This window comes from Mugil cephalus, chromosome 22 (genome assembly GCF_022458985.1).
Source record: "Mugil cephalus isolate CIBA_MC_2020 chromosome 22, CIBA_Mcephalus_1.1, whole genome shotgun sequence".
NCBI classification, from domain to species: Eukaryota; Metazoa; Chordata; class Actinopteri; order Mugiliformes; family Mugilidae; genus Mugil; species Mugil cephalus.
The window spans coordinates 7,075,499-7,096,475 of record NC_061791.1 but is presented as its reverse complement, the minus strand read 5'-3'; the positions used below and the strand labels follow the sequence as shown (position 1 = coordinate 7,096,475).

At 44.8% G+C, this 20,977-nt stretch overlaps 1 protein-coding gene across 1 annotated transcript in view; it reads left to right on the top strand.

Moving 5' to 3' along the window:
- Window positions 1-20,977, top strand: part of snd1 (staphylococcal nuclease and tudor domain containing 1) — a 168,152-nt gene that overhangs the window by 40,245 nt on the left and 106,930 nt on the right. Inside the window, exons 12-16 of the mRNA XM_047575138.1 lie at window positions 703-803; window positions 2,114-2,224; window positions 3,662-3,734; window positions 7,698-7,839; window positions 18,833-18,942. Coding sequence (XP_047431094.1) covers window positions 703-803; window positions 2,114-2,224; window positions 3,662-3,734; window positions 7,698-7,839; window positions 18,833-18,942 — 537 coding nt within the window. The remainder of the gene's footprint in view (window positions 1-702; window positions 804-2,113; window positions 2,225-3,661; window positions 3,735-7,697; window positions 7,840-18,832; window positions 18,943-20,977) is intronic.

Below are 20,977 nucleotides of genomic sequence, written 5' to 3'. Positions count from 1 at the left end.
TCCCTGTTACAAGCCCGTCTGCACCGTTTCTGACTTGTGTCTGCGCCATGATGCTATGATGCGGAGCCCGATTTCCCATTTTTTCTTTTTCTCTCCCTTTCTTTCCGTCTTTCTTCCCCCCCCCCTGCCTCCCATCGCCCTCGTCTGACATGGCTGACACGTAGCTCTTAAACTGCCGATCGTGTCTACCGGTGTGGCTGCCTCCTTCCCGCTGTTAGCGCTGTCTGCCTGTGTCTGGCCCACAAAGCAGGCTTTCCCTGTCACACGCCCGTGGATGCGTGCACACAGCTGAGTGACAAAATTGTATCTTCAGGGTGGGCGGATTGGAGCCTTGTCCCTGGGGGAGCTGTGTCGAGAACGCGCAGTGTAGGGTTCTATCTATCGCCGCACCCTGTGCATGCATGCATGCATGCACGCACGCACGTACGTGTACGCGCCTGCATCGTCCCGAACACCCACCGCGTGTTAATCCTCCTCCTCTGGGGAGATCTACAGTGCCGCCTGATGTGATGCGCACTGACTGGGGGTGACCTTGAGAACTGGGACAAACGGAAAAAGGGGACCCACGTACACACAAGTCAGAGCATTCGCCGCACTAATTATTACCAGCACTACCTTCATTCTTTCACTGCTCTTGTTGTATTTTTTTTTTTTTTTTTTTTTAAATTTGATTTGTTTAATTTTTTGTGTGTTCACCCGCAGGTCAACGTGACGGTGGACTACATCAGAGCAGCCACCGGCCCGGGCGAAAGCACGCCCGCCTTCTCGGAGCGCACCTGCGCCACGGTCACAATCGGCGGCATGTAAGTAATAGTTCACGCTCTGCTTCCTGTTTTCATCCTCCCGTTGTTGGTACAGTTTAAGCACCCGACTCGGAGGAAGAGTTTGTTCCGCCCTCATTGAATGATCACGTCATTTCTCGAGACCCTTTCTCCCCCCAAGTTCATCCGATAACAAAGAATAATCACATCAAATGCTCGGAGCCTTTAATCCCCCCCGAAACGCGGAGCAACCTGAAAACGCGTCTTTGTGTTTTAATTTCATGAAAAGGTTCGCCTCGGCGCGCGCGGTTATTTTTCTATCTTCAAACACGACTTTTGAAAGAATTCGGTTTATCTCTCTGAGATATTGTACGCAGACATAAACGTTATTAAACCATTCAGAGGCTCAAATTTAATCAGAAGCACAATAGAGGACTTTGATGCCAAATAACTTAAAATGAACCTTCTGTTCCGACTCGAGAAACATTTCCACTTATCTCCCGCTCCCCTCTGTGTGCGTGCGTCACCCGGGGCGCGAGGCGTCGCCGCGTTCGCTCTCCGGGACGCGCTTGCGGATTCGTCTCCGTCATCAAACGGACCAAATTGTATTCTAGCCGGCAACAGGGGTCAGGGCCCGGCCCCGTCAACAGCCAATTACAAGCCGGCGTCTTACGGATAGCAGTTGGCGCGGTCCCCCGTGAACGCCGGGGTCGGGGGGGGTCGAGCTGGTCGGCGGGGCGGATGTTTTTGACCCGGCGTGACCTCGTGCCGTACGGTGTTGTTCGTAACGTCTGCCCCGCGCGGAAGGAGGCGAACCGCGCAGACGTGCTTTTAGAAGAGGTCGGCTCCACTCGAGACGTTGTGGGCGCCTACTGGTGTTATGAATCAGGCACTTATTCACCGCCTTTTATCCAAAGCATGTTGGAGAACTGGACTGTGAGGCTTTAGCCGTCTCGGCCGCTTCTGTCTTCTGTTGTGATCTCGGAATGAACTAGATGATGATGAAATCAAGCCTGTGTGGCAGACTCGCCACCTGTTGCAGGACTTTGTCTTGTCTCTGATTATGGTTGATATATCTACCCACTTCCAACAATTGGCCGCTGTTGATGTGGGTGCAGATAATATGTAGAATGTACTGAACATCACAGGCTGATTTCTTAAGGTTTCACTGTTTAGCCTCAACATTGACGTCAAAGGACGAGCCATCAGGTGCTACAGTAATTACCGTAATACCCCCCCTCCTTTCTGCCCTTAATCCCCTTCTACACACCAGCGACGTCACGATGAAGCGGTTGGTCGAGTGTGCGGCGCATTTTCTAACCCACCTCCTCTCTCCGCTCTCCTTTCACCAGTAACATAGCAGAGGCTCTGGTCAGCAAAGGCCTCGCCACCGTCATCAGATACAGACAGGACGACGACCAGCGCTCCTCCCACTACGACGAGCTGCTTGCCGCAGAGGCACGGTGAGGAACACGTCGCGAGCTCTTTCGCACAAACCACTTTCACACTCTCCATCTGCCCCCTTTTTTTTTTTTTTTGTTCCTCTTGCAAAATGGAAGAATATATCAACCGCGACCTTGAGTCTTTTCCTTGTGTTTTGTTACATCCGCCACAGCAAAGGTGAAGCTTCTTCTTCTTCTTCTTCTTTTTTTTTTCACCCTCAAAATTCATTTGAGCAGCACCACCGTCATCAAGCCACAGCCCATCGCACCCTTCGGTACATTTTCCAGAAGAAACGTGTCATTACTCTCAAATATTTACTCATGCATGTATCAGTGCCTCTTTTTTTTTCCCTTCTTCTTTTACATGCCTGTGCACACATACACCTTCCCAAGTGCTAGACGCTAAATCATAGCCTCTCTTTACACAGGCCCTATGAATATAATTACGTGGAGGTGCAGCGGGGAGATTTAGTGCGAGCTTTATTACTCTGCCATAGATTAAGATCTGCTTGCTATAGGTAGAGCAGATGCAGGCACGGCCTCTTTTTTTTTTTTTTGTATAGGATTAACTCTTCCTCTCCCCTTTCTTTCATGCACTGTCACTGCCCACCCGCCCTCTTTTTTTTTTCTCCTCTCTCCGTCTCCCCGCTCGTGCTCGCCGTCTTCCTTTGCACATTTTGTCCTTATTTCTGCACCTTAGCCGTTTTAGGTTTGTCCTTCTTTGGCCTTGCTCTTCTGGGTCTTCTTTTTTTTTTTCTCCCTCCTCCTCTTCCCCTTCTCCTTTTCTTGCTCTCTCTTTCTCTCCGTCCCTGGTGGGGTCCTATTAGAGCTGATGAGAGGTTTCTGTCTATAGCCTTGGTTGTATTTTTAGTTCCCACTGCACAAGGCCAGCGGCCCGCAGCCTTCAAGGAACCCTCCTCCCGGCTATTAAATGCACACTAACCGTATACATATACTCGCCTAAATGCACAGGCTCTATCTTGGACGCACTGGACTGCATCTTAGTGTTCCAGTAGTGGCGTGATTCCACAGCCGCAACCACAGGTCATCTTCATCTCGTTTCGGCCCCGGAGGCGTTTCCAAGCAACTCCCACCAGCAGTTGTTGTTGCTGTCATCGCTAGAGCGTCGCTTTCCCTCCCAGTCTCTGCTCATTTCGCCATTCTAACCGTAATTTCTCTTCCATTATAATTCCTCTTCCGCCGTTTCCACTCTCTAGCCTCTATATTATCTGGATGAGGAGGGGGGAAATCCTCCCACTACCACTTCCCCAGTAAGCTGAAATGGCAGATTGAGGAAGTTGCATTTGCAATTACATTCTACTACTTCACAAATCCACAGTGTCTCTGTATATTTACAGTGATGGCATATAGAGCGACTAATAAACATTATGCCTCCAGATGCATCTGGGAGATACTCGAGCTATTTCGGAATTGTGTATGTCTGTGTTTTTACTCCAGGGCCATCAAGAACGGGAAGGGGCTGCACAGCAAGAAGGAGGTTCCCATCCACAGAGTGGCTGACATCTCTGGGGTATGTATCTTTTTTTTTTTTTTTTATGTATACACAGCCACACGGGGGAATTAAAGGTTCCCCATCAATTTAAATGTTGGCACGTTTACACACGCAGCCATGATCGCTCCCTCTCACGGATGCGTAAAGCCGGCGATTGTCAGAATACAATCCGTAAGCCTCGTCTTATGCCTGTAAGTGGCCTCTAAAAATAATCAACTGCATTAATAAAACCATCAGCGGTGCTTGGTCCTAGCTTGTTTACGTGTGCCCAGGGGCTTGATAGAGGCATCATTTGGCTAATGAACCCTGATTGGGAGAGCTCACAAAATGAACATTAGCGTGGGAAAACCATAAAAATCTCCCGGTAACGAGTAATGGGCGATGGTCACACATTCTTTTCAAGCGTGTGTTTTTATCCGAACGAGCCGGGAAGCTGTTTTGAATTTTATTGCCCTTAAATGCCTTATGCTCAAAAATGTACCCCTTACTGTATTAATTGGGGAGAAACCGTCGTGCCTTTATTGTCCTGTACATGCCATGAGTGTTGCAGTTCTGAATATAATTGTTGCGGTGCGATTCCATACACAGGCGCAGTCGGCGTTAACTCGTGGGGAGCCGGGCGACTGAAATTATCACTGACGCGTACATTAAATGCTTGTAATGGAAGCGTCACTGTACAGTAGCTTTCTAGGTCTGTTATGTTGTCCACCGTCCAAGAATGAATTGAGGTCACTCAGTCAGGTGGTGGACAATTCACTCTTTGGTGCCTGCATTACAGCTTCCGCATTAGATATGTTCGTTTCATGGCCTATACTCTGATTGTCGTGACTTTTGTTTCTGCCGTCCTCGTCCGTCGGCTTCAAAACTGCTTGAAAAGCAGCAAAAGAAACCTGAAACTGTGAGGATCTTCACAAGAAAGGTTTTATGTGTCAACTTTATGCCACTTCCATGGATTCTGCACTTTACCTATGTCGTAGCCTCTGAGAGTTTTATATATATATATCTCCAAAACCCTACCGATGTTGAAGATGTTGCTAAACACAATTGGAACTAAAACATCTTGAACAGATATTTTTAATTAAAACACTGCACTAGAGGAAAAGGATAAGACGCCAGAGAATAAGTAAGTAATCCCTTTCGGACCATATCACCGTTGTTTCCTTTCGGGAATTCAAAAGGCATCAAGGAAGTTTGGTATGCCATAAGATGAGTAAACACAGAAACATCAATGTAGCAGAAAAGGGAAGAGATGCTAGTTTAGAATGGTGACTACATTTCTGGTTAGGTTCACAACAGCACAGGTTAGAAATACCACTACATGTCTGTAACGTAAGGTATGGCATAGATGAGACACAAGAACAGAAATCTAGCATAAAACGTAGCCGAAAGCAGAAAAGACCCCAAAATACATATGTTATAGACATGATGCTTGTTCAGCCACCGACAGAAATAGATGAGGAATCGTATTCCTGACTAATTAATTGTTGCAGCCACTTGTATTAAATTGTGGAAGCAGGTTGTCAGGTTGGACCGTAGCATACGGCGAAGTTTTCATGCTAAATCTAGCATCATTTGTGCAAAATTCTAGTGCAAGTACCCGCCCACATATAGGTCAGAATTACATGAGCCGAACCTACAGTATGGAACAGCGTTGAGATTCTTCGCTGAACATCGTCATCGACCACTCGGCTCAACCACTAGATGGTCTGCTGCTGTGAATAACTCAAAAGTGAGCTTCAGAAACATTAGCGCCTCGTTGTCCGTCTCACTTGAGCTCACTCGAATCGCTTGCGTTCTTTCCGGGAATTTTTTAATTTTTTTTTTTAAGCTCAGCGCTTCCAATTGAATTGGTGGTCGTATATAAGCCACTGGAGTTCAGTGCATTTGAAAAGAGGCTTTTTGCCAAGTCGTTAAACTTCTTTTACACCAAACAATTCTGGTGCGAGATGTCCGACATTGCCCGGCGCGGCCGCCCCTCCCCGCCGTCGTCCTCGTAACCTCCCTCTGTCTTATTGTGTCAGCAGGATGGGCAAATTACACCAGCCTGTAAAAGTAATTATGACGGGGAGTTGCTTTTCGCTGACTGAGCTGCTTCGGCCTCTCATCAGGGGGTTTTAGTGCGTCCATACTTATAAACCTCCACCTAACTTAACTAGCTAACCGACCACGTTCAGCGGGGTGCTCAATAACTAATTAAGTTTAACAGCGGCGAGGTAACGGGGCGAACGCCCCCGTCTCACCCGCTAGAAGCTGCCCCTTTAAGCTGGCAGAGGCTGCGTTGGCCTTTGCATTTTAACGTGATTGTGCTGCGTCATGCGTTGCCTGTGTGTGACATGCACATCAGCACTGTGCAGCCCCTTATTAGCACCACACCCGCGAGTGCTTCAGGTCACCGCCATCACTTGCAGCTGCAGGCTTCCCTTAGCATTCCTGTCATTTTTCGGACAGGACATGCATAATTCGCAGCGCTGTCTAGGACCGTTGCCAGTCGAGCGCCGGTGGGCGCGCGCGCGCAAGCGAGCACATGCATGCACCAGTTGTTAGGCTAGGCTAATGTAATGAGCATTCTAATAAAAGGACCAAAATAGCAGCACATCACCCAGCCCCCCCAGCCCAACAACCTTCCCCTCTTTTTTACTCTTTTTTTTTTTTCTCCCTCCTCCTCTGTGATGCACGCCCACACACAGACACACACTCCTCTCCTGTGAGCCAGCATCGCTTGTTAAATGTTTGTTGAAAGGGATTATGTACATTGAGTGGGATGCAGTCGCAAATAGATAGGTTTATAAACGTATAGTGTAGGAGATGTTCATAGGTGGTGGGTGGAGAGTGGATAAAGCTCTTGACTCACCTCATGCCTCTAAAGGTTGCATAATGAGGTCCTCTCCTTCCTCACGTCTATTCCTTTTTTTTTTATTTTATTTTATTTTATTTCGTTCCTGAACCGAGTTAGACTGCACAGCCCACACACTGCAGGTGCCGCAAATGTGTTTGTGCGAACGACAGAGTGTTCGGTACTGACGTCTCCCACTCAAGGGGCTATTTTGGATTCCGGTGGGTGGAGTTCAGGTGGTGCATCTTATGGCTAAAGCGCATTACCCTTTACTCGGAGAGCCGTGTGTTTGAGCCCCGCCGGTGACGTGCGTGTCGTGTGTTTCTGGTCCGTCTCTTCTGTTGCGTACTAGGGAAGAGGAAAAAAAAGGGAAGAAAGTATTGATGTTTTTCGGTCTGAACTCTCACCAGCTGACAAATGGAGAGCACACATGTGTTCGCTCTGACTTTCCTCGGTTGAACTCCGTCCTTCCCTCCGAGGCTCTGTGCCTGTTCCCATGTCCACACACACACACACACACAGACACACACACACACACACACACACACACACACACACACTACACTGGTCCATGACTCACTGGTCTGTTGTGCCTACATGCTCATGCCTGGAGTAGGCACATATTAAATTATTTTTTTATCGTTTATGATTCCCCCTCCCCTCGCCTCCCCCTACGCTGCATTACTAGCCCTGTTTGAATACACATGATTTAGCTCCGCTTGTAATTTTGGCCCGAGCACGCCAATACGCTAGTGACTCACCCTGTGCCGGCAGAGATGGGAGCAGGAAGGGAGAGAGTTATTTTTGATTGCGCGAGGTTCCAGACGTGTGTCGCGGAGCGGACTTTGTAAGCGGGTGTGACGGTGTCCGGAGAAAGTCGCACGAATCCCGTCGTCAATAAACTCATCTTTTGTATTTTGGTTGCTGTGTTTTTGGCTGAGATTCTGTTGATATCCGTGATGCGCTTTATTTGACATGACTTCATAAGAATATGAAAAAAAAAAAAGAACTTTCTTATCGCGGTATCTGCTGTCAAAAACAATTCGCTAATGGCGCACCACTAAAAACGATTTCCCCCGTAAGTAATCCGTATGACTTCATAAGAGTGATTGTTTAATGTCGTCTCTCTGTCTTTCTTCATCCATTAGGAGACACAGAAAGCCAAGCAGTTCCTGCCTTTCCTCCAGAGGGCTGGCCGGTCAGAGGCCGTGGTAGAATACGTCTTCAGCGGCTCACGCCTCAAGCTGTACATGCCCAAAGAAACCTGCCTCATCACATTCCTGCTCGCTGGTGGGTATATTTTTCCCCCTTCCCCTGACATGAAGGTCATTTCATTCCGTGTCGTCTAATTGACTCGTTTCTGGCTCTGGGTTAGGCGTCGGAGCGGTTGCCGTGTCTTTCAGTAACACACCAAAAAAAAAAAAAAAAAATGAAACAATCCGCTCGTGCAGACCGTATGTGGCGTGTCGAGACTCCTGCCAGCTCAGGGGTCAGGGTTGAAGGCCTCGCCTCACCTCTCAGCAGCCAACCCTGAGAGGGTAAAGGAGGAGCTGGGTGGATGTGCCAAACGCAGCCCCGCCGTCTTTCCAGAGCACCGGTGTCGACGTGAATCATGTGTCCCCTTTAACCTCACCTTTCCCCCCCAACTGGCTTTCTGCCGAGTAGGAAATAGACTCCGGTTCCTCATTAGAAACTGGCACTGTTTTTACACAAAGTACTGTGTGAACAGTGTCAATTCTTCTATGGCTTAAGAGCAAAACTTGCTTGGTTACAACCTTTTTCTGACAAGGTCATGTTGTGCAAAGGTCCCAGAATGTAAAATTGTACCTGTTGGTATTTAATGACCAGTAGTGCGTTGGACATATTACAAACGGACAAAAGGTAGAGTGGCAGTTGATTAAATTATTCATTTAGTCAAATACTTATTCCTGCATCTCAAAAATGTAAGAACATTATGATTTTCTCAGTTCTATATCACAGTAAAGCTTTGGTTCGGGACTAAATACAAGTAAAAAAAAAAAAAATAGCATCATAGCTGACAGTTTTCGCTACTTTCTGACATTTTATAAATAAAATGTCAAGTGAAAATAATTAGTTAGTTGCAGCTGCAGAAGGAAATGTTTCCAGTCTCTTACCCCCATTGGGAGTAAACAACAATATGAAGTTTAGGGCAAGATGCAGATGGGATGAAATACAGACTGTTTGATAGCAGGTCCAGTCATTTATTCCGGCTCCTCGACAGTTTGCGCTAGTAATAAAAACACAGAGACTGTATCTTTGGCAGCCAGCAGTGATTTGCACATCCTCCGAGATCATGGCGAGAACTCTCAGCCCTTTCACGACGGATGATACTCCTTTGTCATTGTTGCAACCGGAGTGCGTTTCCATCCATCTCCATTTGAGTCAGACTCTTGCCCCGTGTACAGTTCCTCTTAATTTCCAGCAGAACAAACACCATACATTTCTGACAAACACCCAGATTCAGTTTAATTATGCGTGGCTGAATTGTTGATGCGTTAATTAATTTTGTAATTTTGCTTCCGATTGTCTTTGCCATCCACTGATGGTTTCGGTAATTGCGTTTTTTGTACGCTGCCTGCTACAAGATGTATCGAAATGACCCCGGCTAATAAGCCATCTGCACGTAGGATTATTAAACATATATATATATATATATTTAGCGCCGGTTTGCCTTGATCCTCGATAAATAAGTGTAAAAAAAAAAAACACAACCTCAGGATAAAGATAGGTGAGTGTGAGATGTTTACTTTTGAAATCATTTCATTCAAAGGTTGTTAGCAAATCGTAAGAACCACATTAGTGCTGATGGCCCCTGAGTGGATTTGATTAAGGTCGTTCCCAGAAGAAAAGATTCATCTGCGGGAAATGAGATGACCAGTTCTGTCTTTAATACACACATTAGGTTGGATTAACCCTGATTGATACAAATGACCCCCCCTTCCTACTCACAGTATTTTTAACCTTTTTCCCAATTACAGTCCTTTGAAGAGGCTCCATTTTCTGTTCCTCCCTATTAGGATACTTTCTCATTGCTGTGCCTTATACTTCTTTTTTTGAATGTTTGAGATAACATAACTGATGGGCCATCTCCATCGCCTAAGTGTTTCTGTGTAAGTTTTCCTCGCACGGCTACTGATGTCACACCCTTAACCATACATGAAACAGAGCCCTTAGGCACAAAGAGGAACCTCGTCTACCTCTAATCTCCAAGCACTTCCTATCTCCTTCTATGTTCTCCCTCCCGTCAAAGTTATCTTGCCATGTTTTATTCACCCATCTGCACCACGGGCTTTGTTTAAAATGACATGCGCGATAAATTAGCCGCCTTAGCCTGTTGGGTTTATCTGTGTATGAGTAGGCATGAGGACTTTAGGCCTTCAGCTATCTCGTAGCATTCGTGACAGAAAATTAAGATATGTTTTGAGCGCACGTGTCTCGGCACATCATTTTAAAACCTTTATCATGAACGAGGTGCTGGAAGATACACACTGACACTTTTGTTAAACTCACGTATACACCGTATACACTGATCAGCCACGGCATTAAAACCACTGAGGGGTGAAGGGGCTAACATCGGCATCTTGTGACAACACAATGTGTTGCGTTTGGACCTGGCAACTCAACAACCATGAGAAACAGGACAAGGTGTTGACCTGGCCTCCAAATTCCCTAGATCCTAATATGATCAGTCCATTCTGAATTAAAGGTTGAACGATGTCTTCTATAAGCTCTGCTGTTAGTAACTCGCTCTGAGTAAAACATTGACTGCACGGAGATGAATAGTAAATACATTTCCAAAACAAGTCCTGCATTGCTCATCTGTTTCATTAGCTTCTTCAGACTCTATTCATTGTGGCAATTTCTATTCTTCCACACTGTTGTGGGAGGCCATTGAAGAACAAACTGTTTACAGTGCCGCCGCAAATGAAATGATCCCAAGGCAGCAAGTGATGTAACACTGCAAATTTTTAATTCCAAAACACAATACGAGCGTCTTTGAATTTGAACTCGCATTCCGTTTTAGCCGGCAGCAATTTAGCTCTTTTGTTTTTATTATTTGTGTTGATTTAACACTGGAGCGGACCCATTACGAGCACCTTGAACCCTCAGTGTCTCCTTCCCTTTTCCAGAGCTTTCCTTGATGGATTAAGATGGTGGATTAAGAGTAAAAGTGCGATGAGGTAACAAGAGGAGCCCTCGCTTCAAAGAGGGCCGGAGGTGTGTTTCACGAGTTGAAGGGGAACTTCCCCTCCCTCTCTACCCACATCACCTTTGCTTTCTTCTCCTTGCGCTCGTTGGCATGTGCAGTGTTGCTTCCGCGTGGAAGCCTGACAAAGGGTAAAAGAGTCATCCTGTTTCTGTACAGGAAAGGGATTCGGGAGTGTGGCGAGGGGGTTTCCGAAGGATGATGAAAGAAGGAGCAGAAGTAAGATGAGGAGACTGAAAAGACAGGAAAAAGGGGGAGGGCATGATAAAGGGAAGACAAAGAAAGTTTAAGCGATGTGAAGTATGCAGGTGTAAAGGCCTGTAGAAGCTGAGGGAGCCCAGGCAGTGAAAGGGCTATAAAAGTTTATTGACTTCAATGGCTTTCACGAAGGCCACGGCAGGTGAAGTGTACTTTCAAAGTTACTCCTGAAGGTACGTTGAGCAGCAGACTGTCAGAGTGATGAAGCACCCATCACTCGGACACAAAGATTTACAGTGTCAGCAAGGAGCATTAGCCATCACACAGTGTGTGGCTTGGTGCCATTTCTTCTGATTTTGATATCCGAGTGTGTACACGCTTGTGTTGGTGTGTGTGTGTGAGTGTGTATATGTGCCGGTCCACCTCCAGCATTGTGTGAGGGTGGATGGAAAGATGGTGGAAAGGTAGAGCAGAAAACTAAAACCCAGCAGCATGCATAAAAGTTAACACAGTAGCAAGTTAGCTAGAAAAAGTCTAGAAATACAATGTTTTTGTACTCCCCCATGGCCTCTACATAATACCGGTATAGCACTACATCCTATCATTATTCACACATCTATTAGAAAGCTGGGAGTATGGTTGCTTTGACACCTGGAGGCTCATATTAAAGTATGCCGCATGATATAATTGTTGGTATGGAAGAAATTATAGTTTTTTTTTGTCTGTGACACTTGTGCTGAAGTTGTGGCACTTGGAGCTACACTCTGGGTCCTAAACACAGGGTATGAGCTGCATTAGCCTACAGACAAGTCAGTCATCAACTGTATCCATTCTGTGAGAGGCAAAGCAAACTCTCCGAAAGCTAACTTAAAACTAATATTGACTTTTAATAAATAACAAATTTGTGTATGCGGTGCATGAGAAATGAATTATAGATTATGTTGCGCTATTCTGCTGCAGGAATGATGCCCCCGAGTATATGATTCTGTGACAATTTCACCCTACTTTTCACCATCTTTTGGCTAAATGGTCAATCCCCATAGTTAAAACACTAACTCTACAGTATCATACATCCCTAGCTGCCCGTCAGTTCTACTCAAACTCCATTTTTGGAGCTTTCCAAAAATTTTGAGATTGGGACGCCCATAGTCATCACATTGAGCCTCAACACTGCAACACGGCCGACGTCACAAAGGCTTTGTCCATTTTTATGCATAGTCCGTACTTCCAGTGTTCCATGCAAATACATCCGACCGATGTCAAAAGTAATGGTTTTAATTTAAACCACTACTGTCTCTCACATGAAAGGATGATTTCTCATTCATGCAAATTAAGTGCTGGAAAGGCGAGAGTTCCCAGTCACTGTTTCGCACTCTAGATGAGTAGACCTACCATTGCCTAAGCCTTGTCTGAGGTAATGAGGCCTTACATTAGAGAGTCCCAGTGAGATGATGGTGAGGTAGAGAGATGGATTGAATGGATAAAACAGAGGGATAGTCAAACAATCCTAGGATTTTCCCTAACAACCTGCTGGCTTTGCCTATTGACTGCCTGCCGCACCCCATACATCTCTCTAACCTATTTGCCTTGCCCGTCTCCTCCCATCTTTCACTCACTGCTGCACTTTCTTTTTTGACTTATTTTAGCCTTTATCCATTGAGGCAGCTATTAAATGGGACAGTCGCTCAGAGTAACAAACAGGGAAACGCAGTGAAAATTAATAAGATGGACATTTAAATGGGATGATGGCGTCACGGGTGATTAGAAAAGACGTATGAGTTTTGGAGCCCGAATTCACACACACACTCAAGCACTTACACACCTCCCCAGCTCTTAGGTCTTTGTTTGTTTCCCTGTCGCAGTGCTAATTATATCCTGTCATCAGCTTGTCAAAATTCAAGCATTAGTAACTTAATAACATTTAAGAGAGACACACTAATGGCATTCATACTGAGCCGTGCGCATCTAAGCAAGTCTCCATTTATACCTGCAGACATGCCAAAGGGCGACAGCGCAAGCGCCTGGTTACGAGCAAAAGTGCGTCGGCTCATCAATATGCACATTGTTGGCGTAGGAATTTGCGACATGATATGCATTTGTGTAAACTGCAGCGTATAATGCACGGCAGCTGCGCATCGCCACGTTCCCTCCAGACCCATTCCTTCCAGATGAAGCTCATTATCTGGCTTGTTAAGGAGAGGAAGAGAGGGGTCGACTCAATCCCGTTCTCTATGTATGCTGGGTCAACTGAAAGCACATTCAATTACATAGTGTATTAAGAGAAAATGCTTGTGGGGAATGGATGCATATGAATTTATCCAATTAGGTTTGGTTTGTGAGAAGAATTAGAACTGGAATCACCAAATGGTGAAAGAACAATGCATCATTTGTACTTACATTGTATCTGAATGAGTCCTAGGGATTTATCCATTAAAGAAAGGCATCTGGACATGAAGAGTGACAGGTAGACGTTTCGCCAATCCAAGTAGCTTCTTCTGTTCTAAAGAACTGGTGGTGGTGAGTCAAGGTTTAAATAGGAACATCTCTGGGTGCAACGCATCAGAAACTCGCTTGGCTAGAGTCTGTTAACGACCAGATACTTACACGACTGGTGTCTGTTAACGACTGCATACTTATCTGACGGTGAGGGGGGCCCTTTGGCCCCGTCTTCTATCTCCAATGAATGGTTTTCTAACGGCCCATTATCAGTCATCGACTCCAGTCTGGAGGTGTGAATTGGGGTGAAACTTCTTGGGCACAGAATTTAAAACTGTATTGTAAATTAATGGCAGATTATATCTCAGTCTACCTCCGCTGTTCAGAGAAGGATCCTAATGATTAGCTGAAGTGAATTAATCTTGCTACAGCTGAATAGAGGGATTAGAAAGCAAACAGTTGCATTTTATGAAATATTCATCTGCTTTGTTGCCGAGAGGTAGATGTATAGGTAGCTCGGGGGCTGCCGATACCTTTGCTGGAGTTTAGGCATTGGCTTAGCTACTACAAAACTGTAAGCAAAGAGAAATGGTTAGCAAGACCTCCAAGATTCCTTAATGATATGATATGATATGCTGACTCCTGTCGTTTTCTTTCTGTATGAATATTCTCAGTCACTCGTCCAGTCATTTCAACATTTGCACTAGAAGATGTTCCTACTAAGAAGCATAAGTAAAGCAAAATAGCTTCAAGAAAACTCAACCACTCCAGCTTCCTTTGGTTTAGCTTTGGTTTTTGAAGCCTTTTTAGACATTTTATCTTGTGTGATTCTTTGGCAACCAATGATTTGATGTTGGGCAATAAGGAAGACAAACCATAGGCGCTGAACCAGATCCGGGATTGTTCATTTGGGGATGGTTGGTGATACATGAAGATTGCGTTAACATTCTTATAGATTTGCAGAGAAATGGATGGAAATACTTGTCTTTGAAGGTTCTCAGTCATCCAGGTCGTGGTAGACTCAAAAACGTTAAAGGTAGCTGGAAACTCTACAAGTCCAGTTCCCTTTAACGTTTTTTGCATCAACAGAAACACTAGTTTTTGATGTGGAGAGTGACTTTGATGGAAAAGGCCTAGATTAATGGAAATAATTAGTGAGGACCAGTGTCCAGATGGAGGGTTCAGTTTTTTGGGGTGAGGCCAAATGACTAAAGCATGTGTGTTCCTGACTGAGCGGGAAACTTGTCTGTGTGTGTTCGAGCCAGAGGGCAAGGCAGTCACGTGGCTCACCTCAAATCACGGATTAAAACTTTACATCATATGCACAGTGCCACCCCGGCCATCTCTGAGCCTTTACGAGAGGGAAGGAAAAGGCAATTAAGTTAAATCGAATAAAGCTGCTGATAGCTTGTTGTCTTTCAGGAGTTGGGTTACAGAAGGAAACGACATAAGTTAATTCTTAAGTCTGTTAATTCAATTGCGCTTCCCTTTGTTCCAAGGAGAACCAGTCATTACTTCATTTGTTCCCAGTTCTGTCTCCTAAGCCTGACAGAGGCGCTTTAAAATGAGAAAATCTTGTCGTACAAATCAAATAAGATGATTGATGTGGTGTACGGTGGATTGACATGTGGGTTTACCTAAGGCCAAAATGATGAGCAGCTGTACCGCAGCGTCCCGTGTGTGTTTGCTTTGGTACACGGCGCAATGTCAGAATGATCAGTGTATGTCTTGTTTGTCTCCGAGATCAGATAAGATGGATATCCTGGAGTTTGACCCAGATGTTTATCTTGGTGTCAGGCGTGAGTTATGTATCGTGGTGCAGGTTAAAATTGGCTGTGCTAAGTGACTCCCTGGCTTGGTTTAAATGCTGCAGGGAGAACACTACAGTAAGTGTGAGGTATTGAGTGCAGTTAGGTCATTTAAGGGAAGCACGCAGCGTGTATTTTATGAAAAACTTCTTTAATGTGACTTCTCATCTAGGATTATTACATTAAAAATTTAACCTATTATAAACCCTCTTTTGGATTAAAATCCCCTTTTCTTTCTTTATTAACGTTTTGGGGATATGTTTGTCCCGTTAAAAAGCTTTGGCAGTCTGGAAATTTTTGCTCCTGTGGGCTTGTAAAGCCAGTGTACTGTACGTGCTATACAATTAAATTTGACTCTTTGTGTATTACATTCACGAGTAGTCTTTTCTAGGGGATTATGTGAGGGGCGGGAAAAAAAAATAACACAATTCCAGCCCTTATCGTAGCTCCAGCCAACCCAAGCAGAAACTCGGATATCTCCCTCTCTGCAGTTTCTTCATACACCAATTTTGTGCTAACAGTGTGCAGCGTATACCCCCGCCACAGCCTTTTTTCCCTCTCTTGTGTTTTTCTTTTTCCTTTATTCTGCATCCCTCATCTCTCCTGGTCTCTTTATTCTGGCAGTGTTGTAGCTACCGTGTCCCATGTGGAAGCCCTGTCCTGGTCCACTTCTATAAATACTTTCAGATGATCTTGGCCATCAGTGTCTTTTCCTCCTCCGCTTCTCTGCTCTGCAGGAAGCTTTCATTTATTTTATTTTTATTATACTGGGGACTTAATGGAATACATCCAGTACATATAATTGATTCGGTATCTGATATACATTGAGTAACAAGATCACGTTTTTAAATCAGTTTGGTTTTATTCTCTTATTTCCTGAGTAGTCTTTCTGCTTTTAAGTTGTTTTTCGGAAACAACACGGACACTAAAAAACTGATGTTCGCAGGCAAGCGAAATCCAAAGGTCGCAGGTCAGGGGAGTCATATTAATCATAAAAACACATTTGTTCAGAAGCGTGGGTTTAGGCATTTGCGAGAGAAAAACATTTGTTACAGTTTGTTTTAGATTTACAGTGTCAACAAATCACCAAGTCATGTTGCTCCGACTTGGTGGGTATTCAGTTTCTCTGTGATTTTTTTCTTGTTCATATTTTGTAGCTGTCGTTCATTTTCATCTCCTTGGCATTTTAGATGTCAATACTTGTTGTCTTAAGATTCCATTTCAAGTATGCATTAAAAAAATAAGAGAAGGGGGGCACTGAAGAACAAACTATTAGATCAGCAGTGAGATAAACTTTAGTGTGAGGCAGAAAACTGCACAAGGCCGTTTGGCTTTTAAAGCTCTCTGCTGCACACTCGTAGACCTTCATGTCTTACAGAAGGTTGACTCAACAGTTCTTAGTTACTCTTGGGTGCTGACTGTCCTGTGGCCCCGTTTTGCCTTTCCTCGGTCATTTTCCACTTCTCCGGCCTGGGTGAATACGCTGATGTCTCCTGTTCTTGTTCACGTAAAGTGGGGCGGACACGACCGTGCAGGGAACGGAAAGAATGAAACCAAAAGATAAAGATTAAATAAGGCTAGTTCGTTCTTCAATCCAGTCGTAAAATTATAAAATAATACACAATACTGTTTGTAGCTTGCTAATTAGGTTAGCTGCCTCATTATGCTAAGGCAATGTGCAATGGCATGGTCTCGCTTTTGGCTTGGGGGTCTCCATGTATCCGGTTGCATAACCAGTAACAGTCATCTCGTAACTTGCTTGCTAGAAAGTATGAAGAAAAATCACTTGATAAATTCAAAATTTTCCTTGGCGTGTTTCAGCCATTTAATGTACACTGATCAACCACAACATTAAAACCACTCACATCAATTTCCAAGAGAATAATTAAACCAAACCTTGGATGTAGAGCACGTCTCGATAGATCTCGTTTGAAAGTTTAGTAATCAATGTTTGGGAACAGCTGATGTGTCCCCGATTAATAACACTGTAAAAATACTGATGGGTTTGCAAACTGTCAGATGGAAGAAGCAGTGAAAGACCTTAAAATACAAAAGCTATATCCACCGGATGTAATTTCATCTCAACAACATCCGAGTTCTTATTATTTTTCATCACTATGTTGCAACAGAGGAAGAGATTGGCAGCACTTCCCTGAGCAAAAAGTGTCAGAAACACTTCATATACAAACACATCATCATTCAAAAGAACTCCAAGGAAATGCAGCGAGCACACAAACAAACCCTACAAGGACAGAAAGCCCGATTCAAAGCCCAAACGATAGTCTTGCAGTGAGATGGCCGCGCAAACCGCTGAGTTCCAGGTTGCACAAACAGATCAGATTTTATTCCTCTGCCACGTATTTACGAGTCCATCCTATAACAGTATATCTGTCATGACGTTGAACCATATTAAATTAAACCTTGAGTCAAAGAGGAACGAAAGACCCTAGGAGAGCGCTGATGCTGATTATTAGCACAATGCTGGAGGGCTCAGCTCCCGACAGAAACCATCATTACTCTGCATAAACAATGGAGCAGCAACCTGCTTATGGGTGTACAGTTGTAGTGTTAAAGCTCGGTCAATTTAAGCTTTGCCGGCTCACCCAGTAGCAGCTGTAGAGGCACAAATCCTAAATTAGACCGAGACTAAGACAATGGCCTAGGAACCAGAAGGTCTGGATAAACCCAACTGAAATCAAAAGACTACTGGCAACATAGGCCAACGGTGAATGCCGCCTCATGTCACCTACGCCTGGACCAAAAAGTCGCAATTGAAAACACCGCAAAGACTACAGCCAACGAGCAGATGGCACATACATTCAGCCCCTGCTGGAAAGGAAATGACTCCCTCCAATACCAACAGGTGGCAGTAGTCTATGTGGGGGGAAGTAGAAGAGCTCCTGAACTATTAGTTGGGAGGCTATAAAACCAGGGAGTATAAAAACCCTCGTACAGGGCTGAAAAACAAAGGTCCAAGTAGCACCAGCACCAAGACTCACAGATGGCCCATTCTTCTTCTTCACTGTCAAATGCAGACTTCCTGTTTTTATCACATTATATTTTATGACAGGATCGCATGTACAAATTTGTCAGTATTACATGACCACTTTTTTTTAAAACCTTTGCTCTTGGCCTTATTAATTTCTATCCGTACACTATAAAGTGTTCTGAAAAACTACCAAAGTTGACGTCAAAGGGTACAAAAGACCCGCGTTCAGTGGAAATGGGTTATACAGAAGTGCTTCATGCACTCAGCGCTGACCCCTCGACGACCAATTACCCATTTAGCGCAGATGATAGTGTAGCTGGTTAATCTGTATTGTGCCACTGACGTGCGTTTGTGAAATTGTGTGGCAAAGCGATTTTGACCTTGATCCATTAAGAGGGATGAGGAGGATGCTTGATGTGGAATCGGCTGTCGGGAGCACCAGGGGTCCCGAGCACTAAGGATACAAATCTTTTCTGCGACTTTAGGATGTTTTACCTTTTACCCTTTTTATTTCAGATTGTTTTTAAGACTAATCAACACTTTTTTTCCAGGATCTTCCTCTTCTTTTGATAAGCAGCTGTGCTAACCTTCAACTCCTGCACGGGTTGTGTTGTCTTTGGCCAGGTATCGAATGTCCACGCAGTTCCCGGAATCTGCCTGGAGGGGTGCAGGTGGCTGAACCCTTCAGTGATGAGGCCATGCAGTTCACCAAAGAGCTGGTGCTGCAAAGGGAGGTAAGCAATGAAGCGGAACATTCTGGCCCTGCTTTTATCATTTCCTATTGTTTCGGTGCCCATTCCCATGTTGGACATGTTTTTTTTTTTCCTTTTTTTTGTTGCTATTTTGGCTTTTGTGCTGTGCTTTAATCTTTGTAGTCCAAGTTCTGGTTGCTACTTTATTTTGCCGCTTTTCTACTTTCACACTTTTTTTTTTAGCACAAGAGTTTGGTTTAGAGATGTGAGAAGAATATGATTTTCACCAGCTACAGCAACTACTAAGGCTTGAATTTTGCAACACTGCCAGCATCTAACCAACAAATGTTAAAATATATCTAAGGCAGGTCGACTTTCTTTAAAACGTTTCAGTTTTAAATGGCTGGTGGGATTTAGGTTTTTAGTTTGAATCTGTGTGGGCAGTGGCCCTACCTGAAACTTGCCTGACTCGGGTCCTAGGAAAGTGTTTAGAAGATAGTATTTTCCTTTGACACTTCATTTTTTCTCAATGCGTAGTGAGAGTTTCTCTTGTCTTGCATCAAACCTAATGCCAGTCTATTGTCAAGACAATTTGTACAAAGATAGGGCCATTGTCTTCAATAAGCTGATTAAGTTGTTTACTCCCAGTTGTGCTTCTGTGCTGCGTTTTGAAGCACTGTACCCTTCCCTTGAGTGTTGTCGGCTCTCGACAGAAATTCTATTCTGTCGAACAAAATCGAGTAGACCAAGGCCGCAGAATACCACACACAAACTTACCCACGCACGCACACACACCATCCTCCCCGGCTTATTCCCAGTTTACAGAAAGCTCACCCGATAGTGGATCGGTGCTCCTGCGTTTTAAAAAACTCCATCCACTGTGTGCCGGTTCATTCACATGCTAATAGGTTTTTATAAGAAGCAGTGAACGGACCAAAGCCATGATGGAACTAGCTATAATCCTGCCACCACTTATCCAGGCCACACACTCTTCTCTCTGTTGCTCTTTTTTTTTTTTTTTGGTCTCCCTCTCCATTCCTATCTTACCTTTTTAAACGGCTTTTTCCTGCGTAAGGTGGCTGACTCCACCGTCCTCCGGTGTTTAATTGTCATGGAAATGGAGCCTCAGCCAGGTAGAGTGATGTTTATGTGTGTGTGAGATACAAGCTAATGCCAAAGGTTGCGCTAAGAAAGCCTCGTCTGTGAGAAATGCCTAGATAGAACTAACACGGGGATGTTCCTAGCATTCAGTACGTTCACATGCACATGAAAAAAACTAATTATTGCCTTAACCCAACTTTAATTGGACAACTAAAGTGCATGTAGACACGTTACTCCGACTAAAATTGGAGTTCTCCTAATACAGATAATGTGATTTGAAATCGACATGTATACACCTTAATTGGACTTTAACCGGACAACGCGTGTGCACATGCTCCACAACAATGAAGCTGGTTGTAGAAGAAGAAGGTGAACGGAGCCAGTAGAAGAACCATTTGTGACGATAGCGCCACCTTATCTGCATCAGCGTGCACGGGGGCCGTATCAACCCACTAAATTGACAAACATCGCCACCTAGTGTGGAGGAGGAGGAGGACATGTCCCCGTCAGTTTTTCACTTTTCTCTGTTCCATGTAAACTGGGACAAGGACCACATTCAGAAGGTTGATGCATTTTTTGAGAGCAGAGGCTCGGCGACGTGATTTATTTTATTTGCGGTTTTATCAAAAGCTCGTCCACGTGCTCTTTTGTGCACACGTGCAGATTAAATTAGGCATTTGTTATCATGCGTGTAACCTTCGTGCACCCACAATCCGACGCTCACGCGTTTTCTCCCTTGCTATTCACTGGTGCTGTCAGCAAGTTTTTCACAGGTAGGTGGGAGTTAGCAGGGCCGAGCTACATAATGAGTCTGGAGCCCAGTGTGGGGGCTGGCTAGCTGGCTGGCTGGCTGGCCGCACTGACCTGCTGCTTGGACTAATATGAACACAAACACACTCACACTCTCAGAGGGACACATTTGAGCAGATAACGACACAGTGGAGCGTTCGCACATATTAGCTGTCACTTTTCCAGG